The sequence below is a fragment of the Crinia signifera genome, chromosome 4, assembly GCF_055691185.1.
Source record: "Crinia signifera chromosome 4, ASM5569118v1, whole genome shotgun sequence".
In the NCBI taxonomy this organism is placed as follows: Eukaryota; Metazoa; Chordata; class Amphibia; order Anura; family Myobatrachidae; genus Crinia; species Crinia signifera.
The window spans coordinates 170,940,079-170,959,741 of NC_139220.1; the positions used below are offsets into that span (position 1 = coordinate 170,940,079).

Below are 19,663 nucleotides of genomic sequence, written 5' to 3' on the forward strand. Positions count from 1 at the left end.
CAATTAAGGGGGAAATTTACTAAAGGAAATTTGTAAAAAATAGTTGTATTTGTATCCAGAAATACACTTATTTTTGACATGTACTATCTCGAAAATACGGCACTTCGTATTCGTATTGATAGCACATCAATACGAATACGAATTGCCGTATTTTCGGGATAGTAAATGTAAAAAATAAGTGTATTTCTGGATACAAATACAACTATTTTTTTACAAATTTCCTTTAGTAAATTTCCCCCTTTAAATAACCAAGGGCATAAAGTAGACAGATTCTTAATTGTGACTTGATTCATAAATGTATATTTTAATGTATAAAATATTATAGTAATATAACTAAATACAAGACTATGACCTCCTGAGTATTAATTGTGCAAAATCCTGCATATCACACATAAGATACTGAATGATGACGTGAACATAAACCTAAAATTAATATGTCGTATAAATACAAATAATAATACATTTAAAAAAGCAAAGACCCTGAATATATTTTCCAATAACTGGAAATAAAATATCACATAACCGCCAACACTTAGTATATTTTTGCTGCTAAAAGATGTTAGTAATTTCAGATGATCTAGTTAACTGGTTCTATGTTGAATATAATGAAAATAATTACCAAGGTGAAATGAAGGACTTCAGAGATGGTGAATACTTATTGAGCACAATTGAGCTAGTTGACAGCAACTGGTAATGGCCCTTATCACTGGATGAAATATTTTATACATCTTCAAAGTTAATCAGGAAGGCAAACAGTCCTATACTGCTTAATCGCATGGATTCTAGATTCTTGATGAATTTTTTTTATCAGAGTACTTTGACTGGAGACAGAAATGTAACACAAGTCAGATTTGTATGTAACATGAGTCACATTCATATGTAACATGTCGAGATTGATTTTAAGTAAAGTTTGTTTGGGATACATATGGATGATCAGCGGTCCGAAAGCCGGTGGTCAGATTACCGACGCCAGCATCTTGACGGAGGGAATCCTCCGTCAGCCTTTCACCAGTCTAACCCTAACCCTCCCTGCAGCCTAACCCTAACTCCCCCTTGTAAGTGCCTAATTCTCCTCTCAGCCTAACCCTAACCTTCCCAACTCCCCAGAATAACCAAATGTCCCCCACTATTTGCTAAACCTAACCTCCCTTCTTCCCCAGCCTGACCCTATCCCACCTTGCATACTCACTGATCGATATGCCGGCTGTCAGTATTCTGGCATCACCATCCTGATCCTTCAGAGTTCCAGCACTGGTCATATGAAGGCAGCCAGTATGCCGGCATTGGTATATTGAGCACCGGCATAGTGACCGTAGGGATGCTGACTGTATCCCGCTTGGTTTTTGTTTGTGTGTCAATCATAGGTTTAGGGTCTTATGTGTTTAATATAACAATCATATTTTAAAATATATTTGGAGAGCAGCTTTAAATAAATATTTAGTTCCCTCAGTTCCTATGTCCATTTTGATGTAACAAGAGTCACCCATATAAACAATAAAATGTAACTACTAAGAGTTCAAATTTTGACTGTCTACCCCATATATTAGTGTTAGGGGCTGGGAATAATAAAGAGGAGTAGTCAAATTCTAGAGGCCTGACAACACCCCCATACAAATGTTATATACTATGTCAGTCACTTGGAACTGGTGCCAAGGACTGCAAATGGTGTCATTTGTCCTCTTCAGCAGCTTATCTGGACCTCTCGGATATGTCTGGGCCTAGGTAATTAATACCCATACTCCCCTCCTCTCGGCATCTCTGAAGATGTTTGCAGCTATAAGTTTAATGTCTAAAGGTGCCCATACACTATTTGTGTTAATCTCTGTGCTTAAAAAAATCAAAATACTGAATTCCGGGTAAATCCAAATAATAGATTTGCAAAAATCAACAATATCATAGGGAAGTAGGATCTGAAGGTGTAACCTGCAAGCGACGAAGCCTTGCTTTGTTAAATTAAATGGAGATAAAGTTAGACAGTTTTGGCTTCAACTAGGATAAATTACTTGATTTTTTTATTGCAACTAATGCAGCCAAATGATAACTAGAACATTAACTTTTGTAAGCTTTTGTCTTCTCCGTTTGTAAATATGTCCCAACCTTGATTTTCTGTTTACAGGTTATATAATTTTGACAGTTTTGAAAATCATTTTTCAGCTTGTAAAAGTTACTGCTCTGGCCTATGAAGAAAACTGCAACAGGTTCCCTAACTGTGGAATTGCATTGCTATGTCACTGGTCAGTTCATATTGGTCCTTTGAGAGCTTCTGTAGTCTCCGGTTAGCACATGGTGTCAGAGTACATATTGAGCAGATTGCATCCATTGGAGTCATCACATTTCTGTTTTAAAAGAAGAACAATGTCAACATTTTTTCATGATAATCCATCACATTGGCAAAATGCCTACAAGGACTGACAATTTAGGTGTACAAATCCAAAAACGTAACTGGGATCATCATTACAGGTTAGTGTCCCCGTAGTTATAGAGGGTGTGGTACAGGGTTCCAACAGTCGGGATCCCGACAGTTATTAGCCCGATGTCGGGATCCTGTCTGGCTGGACTCAGACAGTGTGGCGAGCGCAACAAAGCCGATTGCGGGCTCGCTGCACTCGCCGCGTTGCAGGCACAGTGGCTCCCTACGCTCGCCACCTATTCTATTCTCTCTCTGTGGGGGTCCCCACGAGGGAGAATAGCCAGTGGCCGGCGGGAACCCATGCGTTGGTATTTTAACAGTCGGGATCCCGAAGTCGGGTAAATGACTGTCGGGACCCCGTCCGGCACCCGTTATAAAGGTAGTAATCTCAGGGCTGGCAATACAATTAGGCAGTTTGAAGAATCTGCCTAGTGCGCCAGCACCTAAGAGGGTGATACTGAGGTTGCCAGCACTATAATAAGGATGTATCTGAAGCAGACATCCGTATTTTACATAACAATGACAGCGGCTCATATCAGCTGCTATTTGGCAGAGACATCAGCATGTCTGGAGCAGTGCCCAGAGTAATGCCATAGCCAAGGGACCCACTTATATTGGTCCACATGTCCAAAGAAAGAAGCTTACTTCTTCTCAATATCATAAGCTCAGTCACAGATATGTGTGGTCTCCCCTGCCTCCTACAGATTCAGACACTAGCTTCCTTGTCCCAAATTCATTTAGAATCTGCACCTGTAATCAACAGACCTGGCTTCCAGTGCAATACGCCTATGTGACTCAGTGATGAAGTGAGTCTCTTCTTGCTGCTGCCTGCCACTTTGTCCTTACATTTAGTCTTTTTCCCATACACCAACCCTGTGTATTCTGTAAACACTATTGTTACATCACAAACTTGCAATTTTAACTGATTTGAAAGGAGGAAGTTGTTTATTAGATATGTTCCTAATAAAGTCCCCTGTGGCTGAGTTTATAGATATCATGAATACTGATGGGCTATTTTCTTTGCCAAAAGAGCTGTGTATTTTGACACCTAATAGTCCTATAAGTACATGTTCATGGTACATTCTATTAGTTGAAAGATAGACAGCCCAAAAGCTATTCAGCTGAACAACAATAAAAGTATCATTATAGTTATTAATGTGATACACTACTACACAACCAGGGCCGCCACTAGTAATTTTGGGGCCCGGGACTGACCTTCAGTCTGCCCCCCCCCCGCCCCCACACACATAAGCAAATTGCTTAGTGGGCGACTTTCTAGGAAACAAGCACCACCAAATCAGCCTGGTATGCAGTACAGAAAAAAAAGACGTCACTCCGGGACTTGTGCAGAAATACTTTACTGTATGCCAATGGCGTTTCGGTCCAAAAGCCTGTCTTCAGGACATGAACAGTAATGAAATCAAATGAAGAGAGGTTTATACCTTACCAATTCAGAAGCGGCCTGGCCCTCCATCTGTCCTCCGACTGGGTGTGGAGTGGACTTCTGGGTCTGAAACCTGAAGTGACGCGGCGCCAGTGCGGGGGACGCAATGGCAGCCAGCCAGCCCTGCAAAAACCTACAATATGTGAAAAAAAAAACATTATACTAGTGTGTAACAAATGACAGTGACATAGTCAGTATACTTATTAATCTTACAAATATGTATTTTTATTTTTTTAATTCTGTGCGTGTAATTGGTGCTATTCAGCCTTTGTGGCCACCAGGTGGTGATAGAGTGCTGTATTACATTTCTCTTTCACTCTCAATATCTCAGTACAATCCTTCATCCATTATTATAGTGTTTTAAAATCAAAACAGTCAGAGCACTAATAATATATAATATAGTGCTCTGACTGTTTTGATTTTAAAACACTATAATAATGGATGAAAGAAGGATTATATTGGGATATTGAGAGTGCAAGAGAAATGTAATATAGCACTCTAGCACCACCTGGTGGCCGAAAAGGCGGAACAGCACCAATTACATGCACAGAATATTAAAAAAACACATCTATAAGATTAGTAAAGGTGCCCATACACGTTACAATTATTCTATACAATATTGCATCTCATCGCATCTCGGTTTTGCGATGAGATGAGATATAGTACAAAAAGTATGTGCTGCACATACTTTTTTGTACTAGAACTTATCTCATTGCAAAACCGTGATGCAGTGAGATGTGATATTGTATACAACATTGTATACAATAATTGTAATGTGTATGGGCACCATTAGTGTACTAACTATGTCAATGTCATTTGTTACACACTTGTATAATGTTTTTTGACATGTATGTTTTGCAGGGCTGGCTGGCTGCCATCGCGTCCCCTGCACTGGCTCCGGGTCACTTCCGGTTTCAGACTTGGAAGTCCACTCCGGACCTGGTTGGAGGGAAGATGGAGGGCCAGGCTGCTTCTGTATTGGTAAGGTATAAATACATTTTTCATTTAATTTCATTACTGTTCTTGTCGTGAAGACGGACTTTTGGCCCGAAACGCCATAGGCACACATTTGCATTGTAGGCCTGTTGTGGCTGCTAAGGGGTCCTGGCTGATAAGGACACTATTTAGAATTAAAGGCCATCCCCTGCTTACTGGCATCCTGATGTGGAGGATCACGACAGGGGCTCTGTAAGTACCCTAACCATCTCCCCCTACCCCCTTACCTTAAGCACTTGCAGCCCAACCCTCCCTTCCCTACAGCCTAACCATAACCATCCCTGTTATACCCCTTTCACACTCACAGAGCTGGGCCATACCCGGGAATGTGTTCCCGGGACACTACCCGGGAATGTACCCTTTCACACTGCACTCAGACCTGGGATTGACCCGGGACAGCCCCATTCACACTGATCCCGGGAAATCCTCGCAAATACATATGCATGTCATTAGAAATGGACTCCAGGGCTCTAAAATATGACATCAGCATGTGTGAGCCCAAGAAAGCTCCAATCAGTAGCTTTTTTAAAGTCCTGTGTACGGGACCATTCACACTGATCGCATCCCATGTCGATTCCGGAATCCACCCAGGTCAGAGCCTGGGTAGAAATCCCGGAATGCTCATCCCGGGATATTCTTTCAAGACCCTTTCACACTGAGCTGATTCCCGGTTGATGTCCATGTGCAAAAACCCGGGATAAAATTGTCAGTGTGAAAGGGGTATTAGTGCCTAACACGAAGTCCTCCCTAGTGCCTAAACCTAACACAGCCCCCCCCCCACACACACACACACAGCCTCCTAATTCTGTGAGACCCTGCATACTTACATTGAGGATGCCAGCTGTTGGGATGACTAAATCAGCATTGTATTCTGTGTCAGAGTCCTGATGCTGGTCTTATAACAGCAGTCGGGATTCTGTCAGCCAGCATCCAACCTGCTGGGAATTTAACTGCATTCCCTACTTAAACTGTGCAGCAAGAGGGATGGGGGGGGGGGGCAGATGCCCCAAATCCCCACTAAACTCAAGGCTATGCCTGCTTACCACTTCCATTAGACCAGGGTTACTGCAACGTTTCTTCTGCTTCTCTATATGTAGCACAGCATCATGGATTGTTACAAAACAGATGTCTGGTTTGATAGCCTCCTGAAAGAAGTCACATTTTTCCAACTGTCCAAAAATGGTATCTGCAAAATGGTATATAAGATACAAATATTACAGGCAATCTGCAACATAGCGATTGTTTCAATGTTTTCACAGAAGTGCTAAACCAATTCCGATGTTATTTTGTTCTATAGAATGTAAAGGAAATAACGCTCATTTCTAGAGGTTCTGCGCCTGGAAAAAAATGTTCTGGATTATTTCAAATGACTCAGAACTGCACAGTAATAAACATAATATAAATAATTAGTATTTCTGCATTTAAAATATTTCTTACCATATTTTTCTTCTTTTCTCTATTATAATCATGTGCATGTCTACTGTATAGTATAATGTTGTCGTCAGTTTTATTTTATTTTGTTTAAATTTGTGTTACATTCTCCAAGTCTATGTAAGTAATTACATTTTTATATTTATATTTTTAAGTATTTTTGAAGAATAGCAAATAATGGTACTCTTTACCTAGCATGGCGCCCGCGATTGGCATCGCGGTCATCGGGGGTAAAAAATCGCGGGCATCGCGGCCATCGCATGCACTAAAAAAACGGGTGCGACGCGATGCCCGCGATTTCCCATAGGGATCAATTTTAAAAGTGTCAATGGACGCGATTCTTGTGTTCAATGCCTCAATGCCCGCGATTTGTCCATAGGAAACAATGTTAAATGGGCCACAGAGCCCTAATAGTCCCCCTGAAGTCTGAAATGGCCCCCACAATTGTTAACGCCACCCCACGATCAACGTGAACCCGAAGCGTGGCGAGCGCAGCGAGCCTGCGAGGGGCAGCGGTACGCGTCCTCCGACCTTTTCATACCCCCACTATCCACGTCGGCGTGGAGTTGAGAATAGAATAGTGTGGCGAGCACAGCGAGCCACCGAGCCCGAAGCATGGCGAGCGCAGCGAGACCCACGAGGGGACGCGGACACCTGTGAAGCCCGCGAAGGGACGCGTTTACCTGTGATGGTATCCGTGTCCCCTCGCGGGGCTCGCCACACTTCGGGCTCGGTGGCTCGCTACGCTCGCCACACTATTCTATTCTCAACTCCACGCCGATGTGGATAGTGGGGGTATGAAAAGATCGGAGGACGCGTACCGCCGCCCCTCGCGGGCTCGCTGCGCTCGCCACGCTTCGGGTTCACGTTGATCGTGGGGTGGCGTTAACAATTGTGGGGGTCATTTCAGACTTCAGGGGGACTATTTGGGCTCTGTGGCCCATTTAACATTGTTTCCTATGGAAAAATCGCGGGCATTCAGGCATTGAACACTAAAATCGCGTCCATTGACACTTTTAACATTGTTCCCTATGGGAAATCGCGGGCATCGCGGCCATCGCGTCGCACCCGTTTTTTAGTGCATGGGATGGCCGCGATGGGCGCCGTGCTAGGTAAAGAGTACCGCAAATAATAACTACTTCGGACTTCCAGTGGGCGGGGCATTTGGAATGGCCGCTTTTTAGTTACTCTCCCGGGGAGGACACCTAAAATTCACTACCATCGTGCATATAAAGTATGCTTTAATATATGTCTCCTATTGCATCTTGCAGGTAAAGCATTAAGAAGCATACTGGTGTTCTTACCTGGTCGAGAGACAGTATATACACCGGAGTCTGGCAACAGATAGAGGTGGCCTGTATGACCGCCATATCTTTGGCACGAAAGCCGGCGTGCTACCACTGCATGAGGAGTGTAACTGATCTGCCTTTCCTTGTGTGCGGGCTATTCGACTGCAGACCACTAATTTTATACTGGTGTCCGGAAAGTGAGCTCCTCTCCTCTGGCACCTTTGTCCTGCTCCATTGCCTGCAGACCTCGCTGGTAAAAAGCTTCTGAAAGCACTGCCCTAACACTTATTCAGCACATCAGGCTTGCCTCCTGCAGCTGACCCCCACCCATGTGAGCTCCATGTGGGATAATTTTCCTGGATGCCTGTAAATGCCGGGCTTGCTGTCCGAGGGCTGTGTCCTGAACTTGAAGTAAATTTCTCCTGCTGTTTGGCGGACAGCAGCAGTGTCAAAGCCTTATCTTTCTCTTCACAGGGTTACTGATCATAGGGACTCTGGCAATACAACTGCTGGCTGTTATATTAACCCTTTGATTTGTCACAATGCAGCTGAAGTTTATTACCCATACAGTGGACAGGACATTACCTGGACTGTTTTGTAAAAGTTGGAGGGGATGGTCACCTCTCTGAGCAGTTGCCTGCTATAATAATACTATTTTCTCTAATTGTAATTTGTTTAATTGTTTTGCATATTATCAATTGCCTCTAAAATGTAATGTGGGCTTTTGCCCCATACTGTTGCTTTAATGAATTTTATATTATTTACTGGTATCTAGTGGTGGGTACTATAATTGCAGTTTTTTTTTACCACTTTTACATAATTTGCATATGTGTGAAGCTATGTACACACGGGGGTGTGTACACAGCCGTAATGCCAATTACACATAAGGCCACACACCATAATGCCCATTACACATTGTGCCACACATCATGATGCCCATTACATGCTATATAACAAACCGTAATACCCATTACATATTTGCCACATAAGTGGTGCTTACCTACGTGCTCATTGCTAGGGGTTTCTTGCTTGATGGCACCATAGTACCCATTACACATGATGCCGCACACCACAGTACCCATTACACATGATGCCGCACACCATAGTACCCATTGCACATGATGCCGCACACCATAGTACCCATTACACATGATGCTGCACACATAATGTCCCTTACACATTAAGCCACACATTATGCGTAATGCCCCCACATATCACCACTTGTAGCGTCCCTTAAGCAATGCCGCCAAAAGTGCCACTTATTGTAAATTTTTATATGAGCCTTCGCTGCTGCTGCAGGGAGAGATGGAGAGCAGTGCAGCTGCTTCTATGGGGAGAGGAGCAGAGTGCAGTGCAGAGCATGCTCCCACTCCCCTCATGGTGTCCTCTCTAGCCGAGTGGACATTTGAAATATTGTGCGCGCTATTGTTGTGCGTGACGTCCGGGGAGCACGCCGGGCGCCGGCACCACATGATTAAAGGGGGGGGGTGGGCTGAGGTGAAAGTGGGGAGCAGAATTGGAGCGTAAGCTGCAGGGGTGACAGTCATTGACAGCTGGGAAGAGAGCAGGGGGCTGTTCGGCTGTATTCAGAGCACTGCAGGTCACGGCTGTTTGAAATAATACCCCTTTCACAACAGAAAATGCAGGGATTTACCTGGGAATATGGTCCCAGGATCATGCAGGGACAATCCCAGGCTGACCCCCTATACACCAGCCTGCATTTTCTGGTGTGAGGGGGAGAGACAACCACTCCCCTCTCCCTACCCCCCTTTAACCAACCAGCTATATCTTCGGAACCAACTGACCCATTTACATGAGACCAGTATCATATTGAAGAACTTTTGAGTTGGCTTAGAATGATTTTGGTCCCGTGAAACTGGGCTGTTTGGTTCCAGAGAAATCTGCCCTCAAAGAACATAAACAGTCATGAAATGACATTTAAGAAATGAAAAAAAAAAAAACGGTTTAACCTCAATATCCCTGGAACCAATTAACCCATATGGATCCAGCCTGGTATCAGATTGAAGGCCCAGCGATTTGGTTTCAACTGAGATCAACCTCGAGCTTCAGTGATGCCGAAGGGGAACTGGTAGCCGTTGAACTGGGTGGGGGTCGGAATTAGCGGGTCCCATGTTATCCTATAGGGAAAACGTTTCAGCTTTGCATGGCCGTATCTCCGGTTCCCAGGGAGCTAGAGACACGGGGCTGGGCTTGTTGGAAAGCCCCATCCCTCAGCTACAAAATGGGCTAATCGGTGGTCCTGTGCACCCCGGACCACCCCCTAGATTCGCCTATGGTGGGCGGGGCATTTGGAATGGCCGCTTTTTAGTTACTCTCCCGGGGAGGACACCTAAAATTCACTACCATCGTGCATATAAAGTATGCTTTAATATATGTCTCCTATTGCATCTTGCAGGTAAAGCATTAAGAAGCATACTGGTGTTCTTACCTGGTCGAGAGACAGTATATCCACCGGAGTCTGGCCACAGATAGAGGTGGCCTGTATGACCGCCATATCTTTGGCATGAAAGCCGGCGTGCTACCACTGCATGAGGAGTGTAACTGATCTGCCTTCCCTTGTGTGCGGGCTATTCGACTGCGGACCACTAATTTTATACTGGTGTCCGGAAAGTGAGCTCCTCTCCTCTGGCACCTTTGTCCTGCTCCATTGCCTGCAGACCTCGCTGGTAAAAAGCTTCTGAAAGCACTGCCCTAACACTTATTCAGCGCATCAGGCTTGCCTCCTGCAGCTGACCCCCACCCATGTGAGCTCCATGTGGGATAATTTTCCTGGATGCCTGTAAATGCCGGGCTTGCTGTCCGAGGGCTGTGTCCTGAACTTGAAGTAAATTTCTCCTGCTGTTTGGCAGACAGCAGCAGTGTCAAAGCCTTATCTTTCTCTTCACAGGGTTACTGATCATAGGGACTCTGGCAATACAACTGCTGGCTGTTATATTAACCCTTTGATTTGTCACAATGCAGCTGAAGTTTATTACCCATACAGTGGACAGGACATTACCTGGACTGTTTTGTAAAAGTTGGAGGGGATGGTCACCTCTCTGAGCAGTTGCCTGCTATAATAATACTATTTTCTCTAATTGTAATTTGTTTAATTGTTTTGCATATTATCAATAGCCTCTAAAATGTAATGTGGGCTTTTGCCCCATACTGTTGCTTTAATGAATTTTATATTATTTACTGGTATCTAGTGGTGGGTACTATAATTGCAGGTTTTTTTTACCACTTTTACATAATTTGCATATGTGTGAAGCTGTGTACACACGGGGGTGATATATTACTCAGCAATATATTGCCCAGTGTCTCCTTTTCATCAGCGACCAGAGATGGTCGCTGATGAAAGGGAACCTCTGCTGGGGGAGCCGCACAGGGAATCAGCTAGCAAGGTCCTGCGACCAGCGATCATAAGGCGGCTAAAAACGGGAGAGCGCACCCGGCGATTTATCACCGGTGCACACTCCAATCACTGGCAATATGGTCGCTCAGTGGCCATATTGCCTGCGATATATGCTGAAATCGCCCCGTGTGTACACAGCTTAACACTATGTCTGTGGCTGATCAACAGGAGGAATGCTCACTGCTACTTCCTGTCCCTTCAGTTTCGTCAATGGTGGCAGCCATTCCACCAGTGTCCTACACTGCAGCTTTTGCAGCTCAGTTGGCAGTAGAGTTAGCTAAGATCCTGTTACCCTACATTGATAACAACTTTGATCACATTCTATCACTGTTCAACAGGGAATCCGTTCATGTGACAGCCCAACCTCCTGTTTCAGAGTATAACCTATCAAATTTGATAGTCCAAGCTCCTTGCCCAATTGCCATGACTCCGTCACAGAGAAACTTGGAGACTGGAGATGCCCACACTGGAGCCATGAATGCGGCTTCTCAGCCAGGGTGCATCTCTACTGCTGCGGTCTTTATTTCTGTCCCAACATCTTACATTGACCCTAAAAAAAATTCCAGATATGAAGCAAATCCTGGTTCACTTTTCTGTGATGTGGGGATGGGAGGATCCCTGCAGTATGTTACATCTGGTTCACCTCATGGGGAGGCATATAACGTAATCTTTCCCCCCACCATGCTAGTCACATCTTAGTTTATAGGCCCTTTAGGGGCAATTACATGAAGCGGTAATCAGTAATTATGGGTTTCTTGCCTCTCCTGTGCTAACCATATATATATGAAACTGACAAGGGTGTTGATATGTGATTTGTTTGAGAGATGAAAGAGATTCCCCTAATTTTCTGGATGTTTCTCTCAGCAGGGCTTACCTGTGACACTCATGTTATTATTGTGTTCAATAATGTTTCTCACATGTTTCTCTTTCACACCATATACTTCTCCCTTTCCATTCATGTTTTATTTCTAGGTAATGTAGTTCAATTGGCTCAGGGTGCTTCTCTGAATATATAACTAAATTGTATTTGGTTCTCTTTGATGACGATAACACTCTCAGCAATAAAGCATGTACAGTATCTTTGATTTCCTGACGTATGGGATCTCTGGCCAGCTCAAAATTATACATTATCTTTGTGTGCTGTATTACCTCAGTATTGACATTGAATACAGTAGCAAGACCTGCAGAGTCTATTGGTCCAGTATCTCTGTTTAAATATGTCATTTGATTATCCCATTTTTAAAAATATTTTTTTTTAAGACTGACCACAATAGCTTTTTTCGACCTAAATTACTGATTCAGTATTCTATTAATTGTTTAACATTATATTCTAAATATGTATCCATGATGTCTGATATAATTATTGGGTACTTGTTTCCTAGCACGGCGCCCGTCGTGGTACATCGCATGCCTTAAGTTAAGGTACTTAAGGCACGCGATGGACGCGATGGACCCGATTTTCTGTCTTTAACTGGCTCAATTGCCAGTAAAAGTGAAAATCGCGTTGATCGCGTCCATCGCGGCCCCTAATAAGGGGCCGCGATGCGACCGATGCGATCAACGTGATTTCCCCATAGAGAACAATGTTAAAGTGAAAATCAGGTTGATCACGTCGATGCGATCAACCCGATTTCACATAGGTGACAATGTTAAATGGGGCAATATGCCCCATTTAACATTGAATATGTGTAAAAAGCATGGTTAATGGCCCCCCCAATTTCGGGTTGGCGTCTATAGCGGGGTGGCCTTAAAATTGGGGGCCATTTCAAACATCAGGGGGGGGTTCTATAAAAATGGGGTGTTTTGGGTCATTTCACATTAAAATCAATGCAAAATCGCGTCGATCAGAATCAAAATCGGTGGCGCTGTGCTAGGAAACAAGTACCAATTATTGAAAGCAGCATTATACACTACACTAATCGAGCTTGGTAACTGTATACTGCCCTCTGTTAGTTCCAACTGTTTTCTTTCACCACTTTTTTTTGGTATGTTTTATAAATATTTGTTTTTGGGCCCTTTTTACTATTGCTTATATAATGATATTTTTCGTTACTTTAACACTAATGTTTATATTATCAGGCTCTTTAGGTTATTTGGTACGTTGATGTGGAGTATAGTCTATATGGAATGTCTGGTGCCTTTCAGCTTCATCATTTTTACATCATAGTGTTTGCATGTAGACACATTGGCCTCTATTCTTTTTAGTTGAGCTTTCATAATTTGCTGCCTTAATATAACACAAAACATGTATTCTTCAGGGAAGCAACACTGCAGACTAGCAGTTGCTTTCCATTTTTATTGGTGGGAAAATGTTTTAAATAGTAGCGGTGAAGCTGTGCATTATGTTATGTCATTGTGTTATGTATGTTTCTCAAGTGGATTTTCACTTTTCTTTTCTTGTCCTGCACTGTCTTTTAACAGTTTAACACCTTTTCCACACTATGATCAATGTATTAATATCTACTATGTGTGATATATGTGAATGATGCTCATGCTTCAATATAAAATAAAAAAAACTTCTTGTTAGGAGAATCTCAGCACATTTTCATAAATAGACTGAAGAGGACCCGTCCCATAAATCTGGGCTGCTAGTGAAAGAATCAGGAAGAGAAATTTTTTTTTTACTTATACCACTATAAGACCGCAAAATGCAGGGTTCGCACTTGGACTTGGAAACATTTCAGTCCTGAAGTGACCCTGCATTTTGTGCTAAATGGCCTCTTCAGTTACCTGGTAATTTTGCCAGTTCACTGACATCATGCGGGTTTGGGGCGGAGCGGTGGAGCATCTTCGGTGGTGGGGAGGAGGCAGCACTTGGAGCTGATGCTGCTCCAAGCATTGCCTCCTCCATCAGTGTGAACGGGAACCGGGTCGCTCAACCCATTCACACTACACAGCAACTCGTAAGCACACTGGTAAGAAACCTGCTTTTTTACCAGTTTGTAATGCCAGGCTGCTGCTGGTTTGCTGGACCCGGTAAGCCCTTTCAGATCGCACCTATTACCGCGTCGAACCAGCAACAAACCTGCATGAACCTGGTAATTAGGTGCAATCTGAAAGGGGTATAGGTAGCATTAGACAGGATCAGTCAGAGCTGGTGGAACCATATACTGGCAGTATGTGAGTTTCCCCAGCATGCGTTCATCATCCCTAGGCCAGCTGGCACAAGAGCTGGTTTTCCCAGATAGGTCGGGGACACAAAAACAAATGTAAATAAATAATAAATAGTTAATATTAATAATAATATTGTCCTTTACTGAAGCACTACAATAACTGGTATATTTGACAAATATTGACAATATTAGTCAATATATTTTAGATCTGCTGTGGATACAGTAGATTGTTGACTCCAACAGGAAATAACTTACCGTCATATCCTGCGATGTATACATCCACATCAATCCTTTTGAATTCTTTGAATATCTACATAAAATAAAAGAAGTACTTATGAGATATTGTTAATTGGGAAACAAAACCAAATTGTGAAACAAGGGGCTATATTAATAATTAAATGGCAACTGAACTCAGAAAGATAATCTTCAATAGATGAAGTAAATCCATTTTCTAAATCTGACTGTGAATTCATAACAAATAAAACTAATACTTCCTTCCAACCCCATAATAAACAGCAATATAGATACCTCACAGCAAAGCTAGACATTCTTATGCTGCGTATATGATGGATGTGTGTACCCAGCAAGATCGCCCCTGGCACGAACCGGCATTTTCTGGTGCAAACACACTTGCTGATGCTGGCAGTGTTGCAGCGGGGGTGAAGGTTCACACTTGTACAGACTACAGAGGATGTTTCTGATAATGCGCATCTTCAGCATCATAGTAGATACACATAGAACATTTTTTTGTTCTGACCTGTTGGAATTTTCTAAATCGATACCCAGCTTTAGGATCTGCTTTCCTACAGATAGTAGGGTAGTGTGGTGTTGGAAGTCACATTAGGCAGGCAGTAAGTAATCCCTTATGCCAAACGTAATATGCTGCACTGTGGATGTGTCTTCTTGCAAGTTAATCAATTCATTATTATTATTATTGTTGTTTATTTATATGGTGCAACAAGGGTGCTGCAGCGCCTAACAGAAAACATAAATTAGCACATACAAGAAAGAACAACTTATAGTACTAGGTAATTTAGGACAAGTACATGGTAAATAAAGTTTGTTGCATCAAGGGATAGGACATTGAAGTAATTATTAGAGTGACCTAGGGATAGGTCCCGCTGAAATGAGTATGGAGTAACAAAAAAAGCACATGAAGGGAGTAAGCCAGACACACAGGAATGACACACAAGGGTTAGAACTTCTAACATAGAAGTGAGCAAAAATAGAAGGTTAGGATGAAAGTATGCCAAGTGTAATAAAGAAGTGGGAATTGAGAGCCCGTTTAAAGTTTTGTAGAAAGGTGGAATGTCTGATTATATATCGTTTAAGAGTTATGTAAGGGACTAACTGATCTATAACTATTCTATGTACCTAGTTCAGTTACTAAGCCTTGGATGAAAGTAAAGTGCAGAGGGATGAAATACCAGCCAGTCAGCTCCTAACTGTCCTTTTTTCTTACACCACTTGCAACATGGTAGTTAGGAGTTAATTGTCTGGTACGTTTTTTCTCTCCAGTTTTTCTCCATCCATAAATCTATCACTTAAAATGTAGATACAGGAGACCTAATGTACATCTTCATGTAACTCCAGCATATGCTGTAGCACCTCCCAGAAACCATTCTAAACCACTGCATTATCTCTTATAGTCTTGTACAATTTATGAAATGGTGTTATAATATAGAGACTTATCCATATAGACTCACGTACCCCCTTTAAGACATCCACAGCTACCACATCAACGAAAGTTACTTGTCCAAAATCAAAAATAATGCTGTGAATAGTAACAACTGGAACTGAAACACTGTCACTCAGCTCTTCTTTCCAGGCTGCTTTTATCTTGATATCATTTACATTGACCTCTTTCTGTCCTGCTCCATCCTGATTCTCCAAGTCTTCATCTGACTCTGAATCGTCATTAGTAGATAAGTCTTTTCTTGTCCCACTCTAAAACAAAGTACACGTCTGCAGCTTGTTTCTCCATACACATTTTAAAAAAATTACTGATTGACAATACAAAAGTTTTTGCTTCAAAATTGCCAAATAACATACCTCATTTTTTAATTGATCCTTCTTGAGAAGTTTGTTTATCTTTCGCTGTGCCTTTGTCCTCTTGTTAAAAACTCTGACAGCATCAAACCCAACCTGGGAAAGATATGAACAGAAGTTAACGTAAATTACTTCAGTCTTGTAATGTATTATTTGAAGACCTTTGCAAAATGTAAAAGGAAATGTACTTACAATGGATTTAATACCTTCTTTCAAACTCTCTACATTTCCATAGAAGATTGCACTGGAGAAACGGAAAATTATAATTCCCTCTGGATCTTCTACCTGTGCAATAAAAATATTTGATGGACATCTTTATACCTTCTGGTACTATCAAGGCTCGTGTAATGGTTAGCACTACTACCTTACAGCATTGAGATCAACACAAGCAACAGGTCATGTTTTTTTTTAGGGGGGATTGTGTCTATGTCGACATAGGTCGAAATGGACACCGTATCAGTGTAACTTGTCCACTTGCCATGCTTCTGGCATGGTGCCTCGCTGCACTCTTCCTCTATGTCCACTGGGATGGTAAAGTATGAATATGTCGGTTTAAAAAGAAAAATCATGAAAAACTCATGTAGATCTTTTTTCCGTGTCGACTTTGCTTGTGTCGACCTTATGAATATGTCAAACTAATCTATGTCAACCTTTTTCATGTGTTGACCAATAGTGGTCAACTTTTTGACTGTCGACCTAATGACTGCATACCATGTAAACAATAACAATTATGAACACTTTTAGCACAAAAGGTGTAATGTAGAAGCCCAAATAGAATAAATACTTTAATTTGAATTCATAATTCATGTATAATTTGGGGAAAAATATTTTTGTGTAAATTGAGGCCAAATTAATTCATTTTTGTGTAAATTGAAGCCAAATGATAGAAGCACAGGCATGCTGGCACTTGTAGTGCCACAAGTATGTAATATAATTGGTGCATCTATAATTAATTAATCTGGCCCCAATTAATATAATAATATTATTATCCAATTATTATTATAAACATTATTACCCACTATAAGAAATATTTAAATAATTATGGCTTTCGACTTTTTTTTATTGTGAGACCTTAATTAATTAGTGGCAAAGTGATACATATATTGAATGTGACTCTTTATTATGCTCTGCCAGAGCTATTTTCTGTGCAGTTGTAAAGAAGATAAACCTGCCACAATCACTGGAACTTTTCATGCTAATTGAAATAGGTGCTGGGCGGATTTGAACTGTCGAAGCCACCCGACACTGCCACACTTTACTGAGGTATGGATCCCACTAAAACCTTTTATAGTGAATATGGCATTTGGCTGGCAATGTGAAGGGGGGGTGAATCACTCTGCTGCTGCCGTTGTTGAAACGCCATGGCAACGTCTGATTCGCCCCATTTGCACCAAATTGATTTCCCCTTTAACCTTATCTGTTGATAAATTATTATTTTCAGCAAGATCCTTTTAAAGTATACTTGAAAATTTTATGAGGCAAAAACAATATTCACAAGGCTGTATTCTCATGAATATATGTTCAGCGTACTAATTGACTACAGCTGCCATATGCAAATAACAGGTAATTTCATACATTATTCTACTTTTTTTAAGAAGCTAAAATAAGCTCCAAACAATGACAGTAATGAATTTTATACATACATTTTTATATTGCTTGGTATCTCTGTAAATATCTGTTCCAGGAACATTTCCAAGAGAACTGTATGATGGACTAGAAGAAATAAATTAGTAACATTATCAAATGGGTTTTTATTTATTTTTTAAACAGTCAATTATTTTACTTGAATATTGCAGTAGTAAATTCCATACTACTGTAACTATATACATACAAATTAGACACCACCTATTAGTACCACACACTTGTTAAAAATAAAGTCAATTGTTTGATGTCAATGACTATCGCTTCCACACAAAGGAGTTCAACCTAGGAAAAATTCATAGGGGTATGGATCATTGGGTCAACAGCGTCTACGTCCACAGTCAATAGGTCGACACGAAAGCACAAAAGTCGACACAGAATAGGTGGACACATAAAAAGATCCACATGAGTTGTTGACTTTTTGGTGTCAATATCGAAACCTGAGCACATGGACCCCCAAGTAGTATACTGCGTACCCTTGCTGTGCTCAGCACACTTGACAATTCCCAATCGGAGTCTAGGTGGATGGCAACCGATGAAAAAGTTAAACATTTTTTAAAAACAAAATGCATGTCGACCTTTTTATATGCCGACTATAGCCATGCTGGCCTATTGCTTGCGTTGACCTTTTGTCTATGTCAGCCTTCTGCATGTCGACTATATGTTGTCGACCTAAACACTGTGGACATTTCATCTAGATCTCACTATATAGTGTAAACTGTCCAAACATTAATGGTGTGTACACACGGGGGCGATTATAGCAAATATCGCTGGAAATATGGTCACTGAGTGACCATATTGCCAGCGATGGGAGTGTGCACCGGCGATAAATCACCAGGTGCGCGCTCCCGTTTTCTGCCTGTAGTGATCGCTGGTCGCAGGAGCTTGCAGCTTGCTCCTGCGACCAGCTGATTTTCACTGCCAGGCTCCCCCGGCAGTTTCTTTTTCATCAGCGACCATCTCTGGTCGCTGATGCAAACGGGACACAGAGCGATATTTTGCTCAGCGTGAGCGATATATTGCTCGGCGATATATCGCCCCGTGTGTACAGGGCTTAACAAACATCAATTGCATACAATTGTCACAAAAAAGTTATTTAATAAACATGTTAAAATAAATAGATTGCGGTGGCTGGAGGGGGGGGGGGGGGAATCATGTGTGGGAGGCCAGGGAGAGGGGGAGGTTTTGGTGCGGGGGTGGTAGTGACAGTGATTTGCAGAAAGATTATGTTAAGCTTGTTATGAAGAACTAAACAGCACATCTATAAAGTAGAGAAGCTCCAAGACACAATTCAGGGCCTGGTTCAGCAGGAATCGCATAAACTATCCCCTGAGCAGTTTCCCGATTGCTGTGAAATGGCGCATGTGCAGGACAGGTCCTGTGATTACATCGCTATAATGTGTATGACTCTGTCTGATTGACACCTGATTGTGGGTAGATGCTGGGTGTTTGAATTTGTTGCCCTTTTCAAGGGCATCGGGAATGCAGTTTCCTTGGCCTCGGAAGTCCCATGTGACTGGAAGCCAGAGTTAGGTCAGGCTTTAGGTCAGGCTTAAGCCCCATACACACTGGGTGATCAGGTAGGGGGTTGCACGCAGGGGGGGTTTCTAGGTACTTCTAGGTACTTGGAAACCCCCCCTGACCACCGATCGTTCAGGGGTCCCCCCAACCCATGTATTTTAAGGTCTGTGCTGCCGGATTTAGCTGAGTGGCAGCACTGGCTCCCTCCCTGCGGCTGCAGTCTCTGTGATGCAGCCGCTGGCAGGCGGGGGGAACAGCTCCCCTCAGGCTGATCAGGCATGGTTACAGCCTGAGGTGAGAGAGGAATACATCAGCAGCACTGACGCAGTCAAGCAAAGCTGTCAGCAAGGTGAG

General features: G+C 42.4%; 1 protein-coding gene across 1 annotated transcript in view; it reads right to left on the bottom strand.

Annotated features, from left to right (window-relative positions):
• Window positions 1–242: 242 nt before the first annotated feature.
• Window positions 243–19,663, bottom strand: part of LOC146074632 (pendrin-like) — a 206,884-nt gene continuing 187,463 nt past the window's right edge. Inside the window, exons 14-20 of the mRNA XM_083182960.1 lie at window positions 17,791–17,860; window positions 16,340–16,432; window positions 16,151–16,243; window positions 15,809–16,045; window positions 14,354–14,408; window positions 5,894–6,036; window positions 243–2,336 (exon numbers count right to left, since the gene is read on the bottom strand). Of these exons, the coding sequence (XP_083039086.1) occupies window positions 2,277–2,336; window positions 5,894–6,036; window positions 14,354–14,408; window positions 15,809–16,045; window positions 16,151–16,243; window positions 16,340–16,432; window positions 17,791–17,860 (751 nt within the window). The 3' untranslated portion in view covers window positions 243–2,276. The remainder of the gene's footprint in view (window positions 2,337–5,893; window positions 6,037–14,353; window positions 14,409–15,808; window positions 16,046–16,150; window positions 16,244–16,339; window positions 16,433–17,790; window positions 17,861–19,663) is intronic.